The following is an 18,809-nucleotide window of genomic DNA, read 5'->3' on the forward strand; positions in this document are numbered from 1 at the left end:
ACCGCAATCGCGCTAGGCTACAATCCGACCTTTATCAAAGTCGGAAACGTGATGGTACGCATTTCTCCTCCTTATACGAGGCATCACAACGACGTTTCACCAGGTAACGTCGGTCAACTGCAGTTTGTGTATGTGAAATCAGTTGGAAACTTTCCTCATGTCAGCACGATGTAGGTGTGTGAATGCTCTGAAAAGCTAATCATTTGCATATGACAGCATCTTCTTTCTGTCGGTTAAATTTCGCGTCTGTAGCACGTTATCTTCGTGGTGTAGCAATTTTAATGGCCAGTAGTGTATCTTCGAAAACTTAATTTACTCCCATTCTGCCTAAAAATTTTTCGTTTTGCATTGCACTTGTCCATTTAATATTTGAAAGCATCCAATGGAACTACGTAAAGTGCACTATTTTTTCGAAAATAACAGTTTATTAACATGACATCCGCTCCATAGGTCTGAAATGAAACAGTGGACTGTACAGTAACTTCGTAGCTTGCTGCAGGGTTGTGATTTGAAGAAGCAAGAAACTTTTGCGATACCGGTCCGATGAATCGGCGATGGACCTGGGGAAAAGTCAGGGGTGTCCTTTTCAAAGGAACCATGCCAACATTCGTACTGAGTGACTTATGAAAATGATGAGAAACCTCAGTCAGGATCCACAGAAGAAGATTTGAACTCCACTTCTCCCAAATACGGATTCAGTGCCTTCACGATTGAATTCTGTCGAACCACTTGAAAGATGCATTTGTGGAACACTGCAATACAGCAAGAACTTTACATACCCAGATGACAGGATTTGACAAGCTTAAAATGACACATCAAAGTATAAGTTAAAGAGTCAGGGGTTGGGCCCTCACGGTAGGACGTACCCTGTGCCATGCTCTTCACGGTGGTTTGCAGAGCATAGACGTAGATGTAGATACACTGATCTTAATTTTACAATTGCACGTTTATTTCACTGTCTTGTCGGTACGCATGCGACAGCATGCGCTACCTAATATGTTCAAAAACACCGCACATTAAAACGCGATTCTTCCGGGGGTCATACTTCGGGTTCTATTGGTGACAAAAGTAGGGTCAAGTGTTCTGGTTAGCCCTTGGGCCAGGCACCATTTGTATACGCAATAGAAGGATCGTCACTAACCTATACTAGAGGGTCAAAGTTTGAATATTACGCACTTCCTCCTGATTGAGCAAATGTAGCAAAGCGGTTGGTTATTTTTACATTTGATGTGGTCCATGGTGGGCGTTAAGGGGCTTATGGAGCCATTAGTAATTAATGCTTACTTCGTCAGGAGTTTCCGAAATATAGAGGTTCAAAATTACCCTACTTCTATACGTACACTACTCACATAAAATCCGATAGGAGACAAAATCTAAATAATGATCAATAGCAGAGAGTTTCTCAAATTTTAACGGTGTATTCTCTAGGCATTTATCTACAAGTGTCACATTCCATTTTCGAAATCTTTATCCGTGATCGAGAAATATGCGAAAAACATGGCTTTTTATACCAAAACCAAGCTGCAGATTCCAAGATGCCTTTGCAGAGGTAATGCTCGTAATTTTTACGCAGTATTCCTGAGACCCAGATGTCGAACAACCTTGAAAATTTTCTTGGTATCTTTATTCGTTAGCGAGATACAGATATTCAAAGCTACCCTAATTGTACACGTAAACCACAAACGTAAAATCTGAAATGAGACGAAAACGTAGTTTATGAAGAGACGTATCACGGAGAAATATGGTGTAAAGAGGCTCCATTATCCTTAGAAGGGTTGTGAGAAACCTCATGTTATAATACCGCAGCACATACAAAATTTTCGTGCACGTAAAATCCGGTCTGAGTAGTAAAACTAGTTTTACGTTATTTAAATATCACGTAATTAAACTATTTAAAAGATTCTGACTGAAAAGTGGGTTTCCAGCTGCTTCAATCTACCTTCCTCAGCACGTTTAAAAATTTCCTGAAAGTTTTGGCATGTGAACATCTTCACTCATTTTTAAGCTGAGTGAGAAGAGGACAATGCCAGTGGGAAAGAGACGACAAAGTAATAAATACTGGACGATACTGGACAGTGGGTGTGCTATAGAAATATCAGAGGATACAATGGCACTATGAAAGAAGGAGAGGGACACAGTGGCAGTGGAACATTGTAGACAGTGTCAGAAGAGTGCTAGAAAAAGACTGAAGGAGACAGTGCCACATATGGAGGAAAAAGGAGAAGGAAGAAGTGGAAGTGGGTGAGAGCCAGTGATAATAAGGGACAGAGTCTATGAGAGTGACAACAGGGAAGGGAGAGATAGTGGCAGTGAGCGGAGACCGCAGCAGTGAGAAAGAATGAATGTGATAGTAGCAGTAAGAGAAAGCAAGAGGAAGACAATGACACTGAAAGGAGACAGTAGTAGTAGGACAGAACGAAAGGAACTGTGGCTGTGGAGGTTCTAGGCGCTACAGTCTGGAGCCGAGCGACCGCTACGGTCGCAGTTTCGAACCCTGACTCGGGCATGGATGTGTGTGGTGTCCTTAGGTTGGTTAGGTTTAATTAGTTTTAAGTTCTAGGCGACTGATGACCTCAGAAGTTAAGTCGCATAGTGCTCCGAGCCATTTGAACCATTTTTTTGTGGCTGTGGAACAGAAGACATTAGAGATTAGAGAGACACAAAGAGATGATGACAATGAGTTTGGCTGAATAAGTGAGTGAGAATGGGTAAGTGGGAGTGGATTGGTATATGAGTGACTTACAACGACGGGATAGTGATGTGAGCGAGTTACAGTTAGGGGAATTTATGGTAGTGAGAGGTGAGGTGCGTGTTAAAAGAGCAACTGGTACCCCACTTTTCAGTCAGAGTCTTTTTCAAACAAGAACATATTCACCTTTTTTGTGCTTCGTTAGGAGTATTTTTGCGCTGATAGCTCTTTAACTCAGAGAACACATTACTCCATCTCATACGTCTGCTGTTTGTCCAGCTGTTGGCAGACTTCCTGGTGACGTCGATGCTGACGCTGAGCGTGTTGGCTGCGTGGACGCAGAGCTACCTGGTGGGCACCTTGGCTGGTCTGATGCTCTGCTTCACTGTCATCTGTGCGCACAACTTCACTCATATGAAGGACAACATTCGCATGTACTACCTCGATTTCTCCATGATGTCATCCAGGTAGGGGGGTCATTGCATATAAAATACTTCAAACACTTGGGGCAATCCCTTGTCTCACTTCTTACTTACTGCATGTTTTTTATTCCAGAGACTGGCGTATTAGTCATGTTCTGAGTCATCACCTCTACCCCAACACGCTCCTTGATCTGGAACTGTCTGTGTTTGAACCTCTGTTCAACTTCTTCCCATTTGAAGAGAAAAATTTCATTGTCCGTTACGGAAGTTGGTTCTACGCTCCTTTGGTGTGGACGTTTAGTTTCCACGCTAGCTTCGTACGCAGGTGAGTGCTAAGATCAGCCGTGCACACAGCAGATTACTAACTCTCTCTTACTACTAGTCGGGTATTAATGGAACTCGTCCTTCCTTTCTTTTAGGATTCTTGACAGATTTATTGGCAGTGGGCTCGAAATACGGAAAGCAGAACTCATACCTCTGATAATACCAGCATCTATGATCTTTATTGCTGGAGCGTCAGTGAAAGATGCTGTTTACATGTGGCTGTACATCACACTTTCTGCAAGTCTGTTTTTCAACTTCATTGGAATCACTGCTGCTCACCACCATCCAGTTATTTTCCACGACGGAGATACTCCAAGGTAAGTCTTGGGTTGGAGGCGAGCGCTGGAATGATCCCTGCGATCAATTTCCTTCCCCATCGCCATCACACTTTCTGCAAGTCTGTTTTTCAACTTCATTGGAATCACTGCTGCTCACCACCATCCAGTTATTTTCCACGACGGAGATACTCCAAGGTAAGTCTTGGGTTGGAGGCGAGTGCTGGAATGATCCCTGCGATCAATTTCCTTCCCCATCGTTCGAGTTTGTTTTCCCTCTCTAATGATTTCGTCGTTTGTTGTATGATTTTCCAGCATTTCGTTGGCCTGTCTTATTGTGTAAGAAATTACTTTTAGAGCACTGCAGCGCCAACTGTGAATACTAAAAACTGTCTTCTGTAGTTTTGTTATGTTTTATGTATCATCAATCAGTACCATGTGTATTTTACCTTTTCTGGCATTAGGTCCTTATTTTTTTCCATATAGTGTTCATCTTCTTCTTGTTTTTCATTTTCTACTTCTTTCCTTTTAAATCACCCATAATAGTTGCCTTTTTTTTCTACTCCATCTCCGTTACAATATGGATATTGCCTGCGTTTTTCTTTGTTAAGGGTTTCTTTAATATTTGACACTAGCGCTAAAGTTAAAAAATACTAAAACTGTTTGTAATTCTACAGGTTCATTCTAAAACACAGACACAATTTACTAAAGATTTATTTCACGAAATACAAATTCGGTGTGAATAATATACACATCATTGGAAAGATGAGAAATTAAAGGTTCGATTAACACCGCTAGAGCGCTGAAAGTTGAGTAAGCGACCGACAGAGTGCTTGCGCCAACAAACAGTCAATTAATGTTTAAGTTGTGAGGTGAGTAGGATGGTTACTGTGCAGCATAGGGTGCTCCGCTTTCTTGATCTCACTTACAGGAAGTGATATGGCAATTCCGGAGCAGAGGGCATTTCATCTCTGATTCGGCATTGAGCGACAAAGTAGGGAACACATAAGTCAGTGATTTCATCAATTTTTCAAACAAGATGTCTTTGCAAAAGATAAACCACAGACTGACCACGTGTTCCACACCTGCTTAGATGTTTGCTATGCTGCAGGAGGTAGATACACTGAAGAGTCTCGCAGAAGAATAAAATGCGTTTTATATGCGAAGATCTCTCTTAGAAATTGTTTTTCCAGTCTGCTAAATTACTAAAAGACAAAGAGAATACAGATTCCACATACACAGCCTTCATCGGATTTGAGAAAGCCTTTGACAAAGCTAACAGAGTTACATTATAATGATAGAAAAGAATCATGTACCTCTGCCTCTAATAAGTGTGATTCAAAGTATGTACATACACAACATTATCAAAGTACAAAAAGGAAGTTCGTTTGTGAGAACCATCTCTCAAGGAATGATACAAGGGTGTTTTTTATCATCCACATTATTTTAGTACATCACCCATATTATTTAATTCATAGGCCTACGTAGACATCGTCATAAAGACATAGCAGAATAAAGTAGCGCACCATTATACGTTTAACAATACGGTTATAAATATACTCATGTTTGCAGATGATCAGATAATCTTAGCAGACTCGGAAGATAAATTACAGAGAGCAATTAGGTCCCTGCACAATACAGCAAACTATTACAATATGACAGTATTTAAAAATAAAACTAAGATAATGATGTTTCTTGGCAAAGAGAATTTACGAGGAAAAATAGTAATTGATGATAAAGCGCTAGAAGAAATAAATAATTTTAAATACCTGGGATGTGAGATACAATTTATTTCATCCAATGATTAAGAATACAAACTGTAAAGGTTTCAACAGTTGGCAGATACTATAAATCGCACTGTCCTCAAAAAAAGTTACGAAGGAGGCAGTACTAAGATTTCAGAATGTAATGGCAGTATCATTTCTAATGTATAGATCAGAGACCTACAATTTAAACGTCAAACGACGGAGGAAATTGAAGCAGCAAATATGAGACTCCATCCACTAGCTACTTACAAACGCTTAGGCCAGAAAAAGAACAGTGAAATTAAAAATAAACTAAGCATCATAGCATATTTCACAAAATAAAAAGAGTACAGAAAGAAATTGCATGAACGTATACGAAGGATGTCAGATGAACGAATATCAAAATTTTATGTACAAAAATACACATCAAGGGAAAAGAAATGTTGGGAGTCCTTAGAAACGACCGAAAGATGAGCCACTGTGTACCTGAAATTAAGCACGGAAGCCTAAACCAAAACTGGATATGATAACGAAGAAATACAATTCAATTATATTCGGCCCATCTTCTTGAATAGCCCTGTAACCTGCATTAAACTAAATATCATGTCGGATTTTATTGCAACTTGTATTTTATCTGAGTAAAATACAAATTTTTATATGTTTTAGGACTCGAGGTTATTAGTAAGATGAAAGCTTAATACACTACTGGCCATTGAAATTGCTACACCACGAAGATGACGTGCTACAGACACGAAATTTAACCGACAGGAAGAAGATGCTGTGATATGCAAATGATTGGCTTTTCAGAGCATTCACACAAGGTACGTTTGGTAGACAACTACCATCTGCACGAACAGTTCCACGACGTTTGCAGCAGCATGGACTATCAGCTCGGAGACTATGGCTGCTGTTACCCTTGACGCTCCTTCACAGACAGGAGGATCTGCGATAGTGTACCCAACGACGAACCTGAGTGCACGAATGGCAAAACGTCATTTTTTCGGAAGAATCAAGGTTCCTTTTACAGCATCATGATGCTCGCATCCGTGTTTGGCGACATCGCGGTGAACGCACATTGGAAGCGTGTATTCGTCATCGCCATACTGGCGTATCACCCGGCATGATGGTATAGGGCGCCATTGGTTACACGTCTCGGTCACCTGTTGTTCGCATTGACGCCACTTTGAACAGTGGACGTTACATTTCAGATGTGTTACGACCCGTGGCTCTACCCTTCATTCGATCCTTGCGAAACCTTACATTTCAGCAGGATAATGCACGACCGCATGTTACAGGTCCTGTACGGGTCTTTCTGGATACAGAAAATGTTCGACTGCTGCCCTGGCCAGCACATTCTCCAGATCTCTCACCAACTGAAAACGTCTGGTCAATGGTGGCCGAGCAACTGGCTCGTCACAATACGCCACTCACTACACTTGATGAACTGTGGTATCGTGTTGAAGCTGCATGGGCAGCTGTACCTGTACACGCCATCCAAGCTCTGTTTGACTCAATGCCCAGGCGTATCAAGGCCGTTATTACGGCCAGAGGTGGTTGTTCTGGGTACTGATTTCTCACGATCTATGCACCCAAATTGCGTGAAAATGTAATCACATGTCAGTTCTAGTATAATATATTTGTCCAATGAATACCCGTTTATCGTCTGTTTTCTTCTTGGTGTAGCAATTTTAATGGCCAGTAGTGTAGAAAGACAGATATTATATAACACATGAATAGTTCACAGAAACCTGATTAACTTAAACAACGAGTTTTGTAGACTTTAGCCTACAGGTTTTTATATCGAAGTAATGACGCTGTTCCAGGCCTGACATGGACTGGGGTGTTCAACAGCTGGACGCAGTGAGGGACAGGCCAGTCATATCCAGCTCGGACCTCCTCGCTCTTACGTTCTTCGGCCATCACGGCCTACACCACCTGTTCCCTACAATTGACCACAGGTTCCTGCACAAGCTCTACCCAGCGTTCCAGAAGACCTGCGCCGAGTTTGGAGTTAAGTACGACGGCCTTGGTATCGGTGAACTGATTCGTGGCACTTACATACAGGCTGCGAAAAATAAGCCCAACACAGTTCCCCCAGGTTTTGGCAAGCATTAATTCTGAAGATGTTGTAAGAAATGAAAAAAAAGAAAGAGTCACTCTGCTCACTTCAAAGCGTGTGTATTGATTATTGGTGCTACTGCTGATATGAAATCTTTTTTTGTGGTAGCGATAAAATGAATCGAGTACACTAATTTAGTGGAACGTAATTCAGATGGTATCACTGTTCTGTTTTCTCATCGGTAATGACCAGTGTAATGGAGTAATGATTTCACGAAGATATATTTGCTCAAAGGAATGCATAAGACTGAAGAAATGTAAAAAAAAAGTAGTTGGAATTACCCAAAAATGTGCGTTAAAGGTAAAAACTATAATACCAAGACACATCTGGGAAATCTAGCATTATAGTAACGAGAGGCGAAGAAGCGTAATGTTAAGCCCCTTAAGTTGTAAGTTACGTTATATTGTTGCAAAACCTGTTTCTCCATGTCATAATTTTCATAGCGTTTTTGTGATATTTGTTATAAAATATGACTTCTCATTGATGAAGTACAAGTGTGCTTATAAAAAGACTAATGCTTTACGTCAGTACGTAGTTTTAATTTTTTACTGCTTGTTCGAATGAAATTCTGTATATCATTTTGATGACATTATGCATGTTTACATGAAGTTGTTTAAATATGGACAATCCAACGTTTATTATCAAAGATGTACAAAGAGAGTGAAGAAAATGTGTGTATGTGTGTCAGTTATTGGGTTCCTAATAAAGGATTGCTAAACTACATTTTCATTTGTGATAAATAACATCAGTTCATTCCAAAACATATTACAATTTATTTTTTCCTCTAGGATAAACAGTAACAGTTTTTGCAGAACGTTACACGAAGACTTTCAGGGTACGTCTGTGTCACTGACATTTCTGTGAAGGACGCCCATATCTGTATTCTCCTCGAGTAACAAATTTATTGCCTATGCCACTGAAGAAACGTGCATTTGAAATTATAAAAAAACAAGTCTGAATAAAAAACGTTCATATGATTGTCACGAAAGTAAATAATAAGGTTTAACTACCTCAAATCTAAAGATAAAGGCTTTTGGGTGTGATGAACTTCATCATCAATAACTGGAAACACTCTAGATGCTTGACTTCCCGGTGGGAAGCGGTAGTCGACTGTGGTTCGGACGCACTTATCCAATTAATTTCTGATACTGTCCTTCTATTATCACTCTACAGACAGAGCACAGTGCAGCTTAAGTCTGCTCGATGCCGACTGTGACTCAAATGCATGCTTGACTTAAATGTTGAAGCATATGTATTCTACCTCTGTATGTATTATATGTACAGTCGTGCTCAAAAGTATCCGAACGACCTGAATTACATTTCGCCTGATTCTCATGTAACCCACATGACGCAGCTGTCTAGCAGGTCCTCTAATCGTTCCCTGGTACAGTCGTTTGACTATTGAAATGGTTCCAACAAGTCACCACTAGAAAACACTGCTCTGTATCGTAATAACTCAAGACGTAAAGAAATACCACGATACTAAAAATATCAGAATCACCTTATCACAGCTAAGACTGTCCTTAAGGCTTGTAAGCTCACATTTATTACAATAAATGATACCTGAAATGTTACCACTCTCATTATTACGTCAGATAGGTAATGCACGTAGTAAGTTCGTCGTATTCATGATTTCCTCTTCAAAGTAACATACCGTACAAATTATTTAACACAAAATGAGATTAAAATTTTAAGTTATTCATGAGCTGTTAGTTGAGAATATGTATGAACTTCAAATGACACGACGAACCGTCTCGTTCTGCATATGGATTCAAACCCAGGCCATGTAGACTAAGCAAAAATTTCGTGACTGACGGATACTAGCAGTCATTCCTGATTAGGCATACAGAGAGTGATATTCCTCGATTTTAGACAGTACAAGTCAGCAAATGTCAACTTTAAATCGCATAACACAAACATTTTTAACGGACGCGAATTCCTACCCAGCATCTATTGTCCCTGTTAACGAACTACGAGAGGTCTTAAATATTACGTCTTCACAAGTAACTTACTTGAATTGCCGTGAGGTAAAGCTTTGTGTTGGACAGGGATTCGAACCCAGAACCTAATGGGATAGATAACGACGCACAATCAACTGTGACATTTCGGATTTTCTCGGCAGTAGCTAGGTGTTTTAACTGAAATGACGAGACGAAACATTAATTTTTGCCTTCCCAGGACTCCAACCCGGCACCTATCGCTGTTATATTCTGGAGAAAATGAACGTTAAATATGGGTTTGTTGCACCAGCAACGTGGTTCATGGTGTGGGTTCCTGTAGTCATGTCCTAGTTCATGAACCACGGGCAACGTATGAGTGGCCAAGTAAGTGGTCCCGACAGTCGGGATACCAGTTACTTTGGAATAAGGCTGGGCATCTCGGACCTATTCTGAGTCGTGGTCACCTTTGTGCTCATACGGCAAAGACTGCCAAATCCACCAGTTAGTCCCTCAGCCGTTAGGGGTAAAACCCAATGGGACTCGGGGCAAGTAATGCTAGCAACCTGCTTCCCTGGTACTTTAAATATGATGCTGGCAACAATCAGAGCAAAATGCCTCGGACCTTTGGAGGTGACGGAGTCCCACCTCTAACTGACAAACCAGGGACTCCTAAGATACGACTTGGCAAACAAATGGTAATGAGATGGGGAGCTATTAATATCAATGAGGGCTACTCTTGGAAGAAGGTAGAGCTGGCAGAGGCTGCAAGTAAGATGGGGCTGGACGTTTTAGCTGTTAGTGACATTCGGGTAAGGGGTGAGAAAGAAGAAGAAGTGGTAGAATACAAGGTCTACTTGTCAGGAGTCAAAGCAGGAATAGCACAATGGGGTGTAGGGCTTTACATCAGGAAAGAAATGGAACCCAGCGTAGTTGCAATAAGGTATGTAAGCGAGCGACTGATGTGGATAGATTTGACAGTGTCTAGCAAGAAAATTAGGATTGTGTCAGTATATTCGCATTGTGAAGGGACTGATCAAGATAAGATGGATAGTTTTTATGAGGCACTCAGTGATGTAGTTGTTAGAGTAAAGGACAAGGACAGTGTTCTGCTCATGGGTGATTTTAACGCCAGGATTGGAAATCGAACAGAAGGGTATGAAAAGGTTATGGGTAAATTTGGAGAGGATATGGAGGCCAACAGGAACGGGCAGCAACTCTTGGATTTCTGTGCCAGTATGGGCTTAGTAATCACAAACTCCTTTTTTAAACATAAGAACTTTCACCGGTATACTTGGGAAAGCAGGGGAACCAGATCTGTCATTGACTATATAATAACAGATCAGGAATTCAGGAAGGCTGTGAGGGACACACATGTATTCAGGGGACTCTTTGATGACACTGATCATTATTTAATCTGCAGTGAAATTGGGATTGCGAGGCCGAAAGTGCAGGAGGTCAGGTCCGTATGTAGGAGGATAAGAGTGGAGAAACTTCAGGATAAGGAAATCAGGCACAAGTACACAACAGCGATCTCAGAAAGGTACCAGTTAGTTGAATGTAGTCAATTACAATCATTGGAAAAGGAATGGACAAGGTACAGGGACAAAGTACTAGAAGTGGCTGAAGAATGTCTTGGAACAGTAGTGTGTAAAAGTAGGAGGAAGCAAACAGCTTGGTGGAATGACACAGTCAAGGCAGCCTGTAAAAGAAAAAAAGAAGGCGTATAAAAAATGGCTACATACTAGAACTCAGGTAGACAGAGAAAGTTATGTTGAAGAAAGAAACAAAGCCAAACAGATAATTGCAGCATCCAAGAAGAAATCTTGGGAAGACTTTGGATACAGGTTGGAGACATTGGGTCAAGCTGCTGGAAAACCATTCTGGAGTGTAATTAGCAGTCTTCTAAAGGGAGGTAAGAAGGAAATGACAAGTATTTTGGACAGGTCAGGAAAACTGCTGGTGAATCCTGTGGATGCCTTGGGCAGATGGACGGAATATTTTGAAGAGTTGCTCAATGTAGGTGAAAATACGATCAGTAATGTTTCAGATTTCGAGGTAGAATGGGATAGGAATGATGATGGAAATAGGATCACGTTTGAGGAAGTGGAGAAAATGGTCAATAGATTGCAGTGCAATAAAGCAGCTGGGGTGGATGAAATTAAGTCGGAACTCATCAAGTACAGTGGAATGTCAGGTCTTAAATGGCTACACAGGATAATTGAAATGGCCTGGGAGTCGGGACAGGTTCCATCAGACTGGACAAAAGCAGTAATCACACCAATCTTTAAACATGGAAACAGAAAAGATTGTAACAACTACAGAGGTATCTCTTTAATCGGCGTTGTGGGTAAAATCTTCTCAGGTATTGTTGAAAGGAAAGTGCGAGTATTAATTGAGGAGCAATTGGATGAAAATCAGTGTGGGTTTAGGCCTCTTAGAGGTTGTCAGGACCAGATCTTTAGCTTACGACAAATAATGGAGAAGTGTTATGAGTGGAACAGGGAATTGTATCTATGCTTTATAGATCTAGAAAAGGCATATGACCGGGTTCCTAGGAGGAAGTTATTGTCTGTTCTACGAGATTATGGAATAGGAGGCAAACTTTTGCAAGCAATTAAAGGTCTTTACATGGATAGTCAGGCAGCAGTTAGAGTTGACGGTAAACTGAGTTCATGGTTCAGAGTAGTTTCAGGGGTAAGACAAGGCTGCAACCTGTCTCCACTGTTGTTCATATTATTTATGGATCATATGTTGAAAACAATAGACTGGCTGGGTGAGATTAAGATATGTGAACACAAAATAAGCAGTCTTGTATATGCGGATGACTTAGTTGTGATGGCAGATTCGATTGAAAGTTTGCAGAGTAATATTTCAGAGCTAGATCAGAAATGTAAGGACTATAGTATGAAGATTAGCATCTCCAAAACGAAAGTAATGTCAGTGGGAAAGAAATATAAACGGATTGAGTGCCAAATAGGAGGAACAAAGTTAGAACAGGTGGACGGTTTCAAGTACTTAGGATGCATATTCTCACATGATGGCAACATAGTGAAAGAACTGGAAGCGAGGTGTAGCAAGGCTAATGCAGTGAGCGCTCAGCTACGATCTACTCTCTTCTGCAAGAAGGAAGTCAGTACCAAGACTAAGTTATCTGTGCACCGTTCAATCTTTCGACCAACTTTGTTGTATGGAAGCGAAAGCTGGGTGGATTCAGGTTACCTTATCAATAAGGTTGAGGTTACGGATATGAAAGTAGCTAGGACGATTGCAGGTACTAGTAGATGGGAACAATGGCAGGAGGGTGTCCACAATGAGGAAATCAAAGAAAAACTGGGAATGAACTCAATAGATGTAGCAGTCAGGGTGAACAGGCTTAGATGGTGGGGTCATGTTACACGCATGGGAGAAGCAAGGTTACCCAAGAGACTCATGGGTTCAGCAGTAGAGGGTAAGAGGAGTCGGGGCAGACCAAGGAGAAGGTACCTGAATTCGGTTAAGAATGATTTTGAAGTAATAGATTTAACATCAGAAGAGGCACCAATGTTAGCACTGAATAGGGGATCATGGAGGAATTTTATAAGGGGGGCTATGCTCCAGACTGAACGCTGAAAGGCACAATCAGTCTTAAATGATGATGATGATGATGATGATGATGCACCAGCAACGACATGTGAGCGTGTTTGAACTAGAAATAATATGACGAAGAGTTCAGTGCTGAATGGGAATAGAGCTTGCTGTTGACTACACACAAAGAGACGTCAGCTACCGAATTTTTCTCCAGCTCGGAATAACATCTTGAACTTACAGTGATCTCGCAAATAGTTCTGTGTCTCACTGGGAGTCAAAACCGTCATATATCGTTAGTGTTGACAGCGAATGAAAATACATCAAAAATCAAAATTATTATCCACCAGCAGATAGGTGTTCTCATGCTAGAGCTTGATAATAAATAATGAAATCTCTAGTGCCGGGCCAGGATTCGAACCCATTTACGCGCAATATGTGAAGATGTTGAGGAATCTGCAGTTTTGAACAAACAACAAGTTGTAGCCGAGCTGTATTGTCACGAAGGCATCAAATTCCGCGTTAAGGACGGTCTGAGTTGCATTCCCAGTTCAGAACCAATTTTATCAACATACAGAAGCTCAGATAAAAGATGGAATAAGTGTCCTGTGAGCCTACATAGCGTTTGTTTCGTCACTAGAAATAAATAAATAGTATAAGAAAGGTTACTGGTGATCGAGTTTCTACATGTCGCCACTCCAGACTTTATTGTGGTTCAACATAACGTCTACTTGGTAGAGAAGGAATATCATTTTTAATGTGAATTTCAGACCACAATGCCATTATATCTTCTTCACTTGGTGTAGCCAGAAGAGAATGGAATCTGTCTCTACCTATCTAAAACCATTGACAGAAGTTGGAATCGAACCCGTACCATAGATATACAAACATATCATCAGTCCAGCAGACAACGAAACCATCTTCTCTGTGTCTCATTTTTCTATCGTAACGCCATTGCGCCACACTGGTTGAGAAATCCTGGCTGCCTGTAGTAATTTGCAGCATGTTCAGTAAATTCATTTACTTGGTTGACTGAATCACCATGAACTAGCTGACTCGTCTACCCAGTGCATACATTCGACTTTATTTTGTGATTACCGAAATACAATCACGTAACTGCCACCTACACAGAACTGCCGACAGTGTAGGATGCAGAAATTTAAATAGAAAGTGTTTCTTTTCACTTGAGCTACTCTATTGCGCTATCTCTTTGTTGAAAACGTCGTGCAGTGCAAATGTGGCATTTCAAAAATTTTGTATTCCTAGAAACCCAAAATTTGCTTGTCAGCGGCGGGAAGAAGAGTTACCTGTTGTGCAGCATTGTAAGTTCTTCACCATTGCACTATGAGCCGAAAGTATTTTCTTGCGACTTCCTTATCGATGTTTGATCTGACTGCTTGTAGCTCTATCACAGAAAGGATAAAAACTGTACAGTCAGTGAGATTGGAACTGCGAGCCATAACAGACGCTTTTTCACAGGTCAGCACGTTACCACAGAGCTGGCGAAGAAGTACGTGTCTTATCTTCCTCTTACGAGATCAATAGTGGCTAGAACTCGTAAACCACTATTTAAAGGACGAAATTAGTTGCGATTTCCACGTGCAACGACTTTCCTGGGCTGAAAACCGTAAATTTACAATCTTTTGTTACACCTCAAGCGATAATAACTCAGATTATTCAATGGAAATGACAGGAAAAAATCAAGTGAACTTCGAGGCTTAATTCCGTGCACACCAGGAAGTAACTCGTCGAGCACAGAGTTGCCAAACATACGTTGCCTTGTTGCCAAATCTCAGTTACAGTACCAGCAGGAAGAAGACGAACCGATGTGATCGTACAGAGGGCTGGGAAGTGACCATAGCTGGTGTCTCCAAGTCGCAGCTGCTACGGCCTGGAATACGTAAAGCGTCTGATTCGCATTTCTGGAACTACGTTTAGGGATTGGAGCGCAGTTACTAATACTACTAAGAACTGACTGCAAACTAAGCATCATAAATCAGTAACTCTCATAGTTGTTTTTATATTTCTTTCGTAAGTGTACTCAAAACTAAGAAACTCATTCACAGACGTTTTCGTGCCTCGCTGATAGTCGAGCACAACAAAAAAAATGAAAATAAAAAAAGTATGTGTGTGTGTGTGTGTGTGTGTGTGTGTGTGTGTGTGTGTGTGATAGAGAGAGAGAGAGAGAGAGAGAGAGAGAGAGAGAGAGAGATAAAAATCAAAAAGAATGAGAGAGAGAGAGTAAAAAATTGTTGTAAAGAAATTGAATCATGGTATCTAAAGAAATCTTTCATTAAAATGACACGTTATACATTATTACGAAATATCGTATTCATGATCTATGAAACAAGGATTGATCTAATGTAATATAATCTAATCTAATCATATCATATTGATGACTAGCCATGAAGAGTCACGAATTACCGAAATTTTTGCCAACACCAGTAACCAAATCTAAACTTGAAAACAAAAGACGACAATTTTTGTAATAAAGCGGAACTTCTATCAAGAGCGAGCCTTTCGTCCCTGTTAACTAACCACGAAAGATGTCTGATATACCTCCATTCTGAAGTAACAAAGTATGCATGCATTTAAAGATGAAGTGCATAATGTGCAGTTCTGTGACTGAGATACGAACCCACAACGTAATCAGATTGTTAACTAAGTAAAATCAAATGTTACGTGTCGGTTTTTCTTACTAACTGCTAGGTGTTTGAATCTAAAATAATGATACAAACTTTTGTGCCTAAGCGACAATCGAACTGCACATCTACTGTGCATCCACCAATATAGCTTAAATATCAGTTACTTACTCACCAACGTTAAGATGCGTGCGTGTTTGACCAGAAATAACGACACCTATTGCGATTGTCAGCAACACATGAACAGACATTAAAAATGCACGTTAATTTTCACTAGCAGGCCGGTGTGCACGTGATGGGGCTTGAAATGAAATTATGGATATTTTTGTATTGGATCAGGATTCGGACCCACATACTTACCTTTGGAGGAGACCTAGAGAAGATTGCAGTCTTGGGAAAAGGAACGAAATGATTGAACTATACTGTTCCGAGAGATTCAGATCCTCGGAAGAGGAGATACGAATTCGAATCACAGTCCAGCACCAAATTTTTCAACGTCTCTAGTTCAATCAAGCACAAGTAAAATAAGAGCCCTGTTCCTTTAAATGCCCATCGGTTCATCAAATAAAGTAAAATTTTCTAATGTAAGTTTACTGGCGACTGTATTTCTGTTTACCATGACTTCCGATATGTCATCTTACTGCCTGCCGATATACATCGCTGTCAGTTCTTCCATATGATTTCGTCGACGTGACCTGTTTCAAGTTGTGTATGACAGAGAATGTTTTAGAAAATCTATTGTTTTCCTTTGCAATAAACAGAAAGATTTTCATTCTAAGCTACCCAAGTACAAAATTTTCGCAATATTAGTACAAATTTAATATTCGCTTCTATAATGTAGGAAAGTATTTCACAGTTGCAAAACCCTCACCCGACTCACTGACCTTACACTTAGTCGCTGACCATAAATTCTAGCTCAGAGTGACACCAGATTAAGTAACCTAATGTAGCAAACACTGTTTACCAGTGTTCTTTCTCACCGGAAAATACGCAGTTCACTCATTTGGCTCCATAAGTACACTGTAACAGTAATTTCTGTGTGTATGCAATGCATACGGATTGTAGAATTTCGTGGTGCTCTCTCTTCCACTTCTGTATACAATATGACTGACCTAAATGGGCACTTTATCGTTACAGGCTCTGAGCAGTGCTACATCATACTGACAACAGCAATGTAGAACGTGTCATTTTAGTGAAAGATTTCTTTAAATACCATGATTCAATTTCTTTACAACAATTTTTTACTCTCTCTCTCTCATTCTTTTTGATTTTTATCTCTCTCTCTCTCTCTCTCTCTCTCTCTCTCTCTCTCTCTATCACACACACACACACACACACACACACACACACACATACTTTTTTTATTTTCATTTTTTTTGTTGTGCTCGACTATCAGCGAGGCACGAAAACGTCTGTGAATGAGTTTCTTAGTTTTGAGTACACTTACGAAAGAAATATAAAAACAACTATGAGAGTTACTGATTTATGATGCTTAGTTTGCAGTCAGTTCTTAGTAGTATTAGTAACTGCGCTCCAATCCCTAAACGTAGTTCCAGAAATGCGAATCAGACGCTTTACGTATTCCAGGCCGTAGCAGCTGCGACTTGGAGACACCAGCTATGGTCACTTCCCAGCCCTCTGTACGATCACATCGGTTCGTCTTCTTCCTGCTGGTACTGTAACTGAGATTTGGCAACAAGGCAACGTATGTTTGGCAACTCTGTGCTCGACAAGTTACTTCCTGGTGTGCACGGAATTAAGCCTCGAAGTTCACTTGATTTTTCCTGTCATTTCCATTGAATAATCTGAGTTATTATCGCTTGAGGTGTAACAAAAGATTGTAAATTTACGGTTTTCAGCCCAGGAAAGTCGTTGCACGTGGAAATCGCAACTAATTTCGTCCTTTAAATAGTGGTTTACGAGTTCTAGCCACTATTGATCTCGTATTAGGAAGATAAGACACGTACTTCTTCGCCAGCTCTGTGGTAACGTGCTGACCTGTGAAAAAGCGTCTGTTATGGCTCGCAGTTCCAATCTCACTGACTGTACAGTTTTTATCCTTTCTGTGATAGAGCTACAAGCAGTCAGATCAAACATCGATAAGGAAGTCGCAAGAAAATACTTTCGGCTCATAGTGCAATGGTGAAGAACTTACAATGCTGCACAACAGGTAACTCTTCTTCCCGCCGCTGACAAGCAAATTTTGGGTTTCTAGGAATACAAAATTTTTGAAATGCCACATTTGCACTGCACGACGTTTTCAACAAAGAGATAGCGCAATAGAGTAGCTCAAGTGAAAAGAAACACTTTCTATTTAAATTTCTGCATCCTACACTGTCGGCAGTTCTGTGTAGGTGGCAGTTACGTGATTGTATTTCGGTAATCACAAAATAAAGTCGAATGTATGCACTGGGTAGACGAGTCAGCTAGTTCATGGTGATTCAGTCAACCAAGTAAATGAATTTACTGAACATGCTGCAAATTACTACAGGCAGCCAGGATTTCTCAACCAGTGTGGCGCAATGGCGTTACGATAGAAAAATGAGACACAGAGAAGATGGTTTCGTTGTCTGCTGGACTGATGATATGTTTGTATATCTATGGTATGGGTTCGATTCCAACTTCTGTCAATGATTTTAGATAGGTAGAGACAGATTCCATTCTCTTCTGGCTACACCAAGTGAAGAAGATATAATGGCATTGTGGTCTGAAATTCACATTAAAAATGATATTCCTTCTCTACCAAGTAGACATTATGTTGAACCACAATAAAGTCTGGAGTGGCGACATGTAGAAACTCGATCACCAGTAACCTTTCTTATACTATTTATTTATTTCTAGTGACGAAACAAACGCTATGTAGGCTCACAGGACACTTATTCCATCTTTTATCTGAGCTTCTGTATGTTGATAAAATTGGTTCTGAACTGGGAATGCAACTCAGACCGTCCTTAACGCGGAATTTGATGCCTTCGTGACAATACAGCTCGGCTACAACTTGTTGTTTGTTCAAAACTGCAGATTCCTCAACATCTCCACATATTGCGCGTGAATGGGTTCGAATCCCGGCCCCGCACTAGAGATTTCAT

General features: G+C 40.5%; 1 protein-coding gene across 1 annotated transcript in view; it reads left to right on the forward strand.

Moving 5' to 3' along the window:
• The window catches only part of LOC124774964 (cytochrome b5-related protein-like), a 34,417-nt gene extending 26,120 nt beyond the window's left edge, over positions 1-8,297 (forward strand). The window contains exons 4-7 of the mRNA XM_047249691.1: positions 2,969-3,156; positions 3,245-3,436; positions 3,531-3,752; positions 7,279-8,297. Of these exons, the coding sequence (XP_047105647.1) occupies positions 2,969-3,156; positions 3,245-3,436; positions 3,531-3,752; positions 7,279-7,570 (894 nt within the window). The 3' untranslated portion in view covers positions 7,571-8,297. The remainder of the gene's footprint in view (positions 1-2,968; positions 3,157-3,244; positions 3,437-3,530; positions 3,753-7,278) is intronic.
• The last annotated feature ends 10,512 nt before the right edge of the window (positions 8,298-18,809 follow it).

This window comes from Schistocerca piceifrons, chromosome 2 (genome assembly GCF_021461385.2).
Source record: "Schistocerca piceifrons isolate TAMUIC-IGC-003096 chromosome 2, iqSchPice1.1, whole genome shotgun sequence".
Lineage (NCBI taxonomy): Eukaryota > Metazoa > Arthropoda > Insecta > Orthoptera > Acrididae > Schistocerca > Schistocerca piceifrons.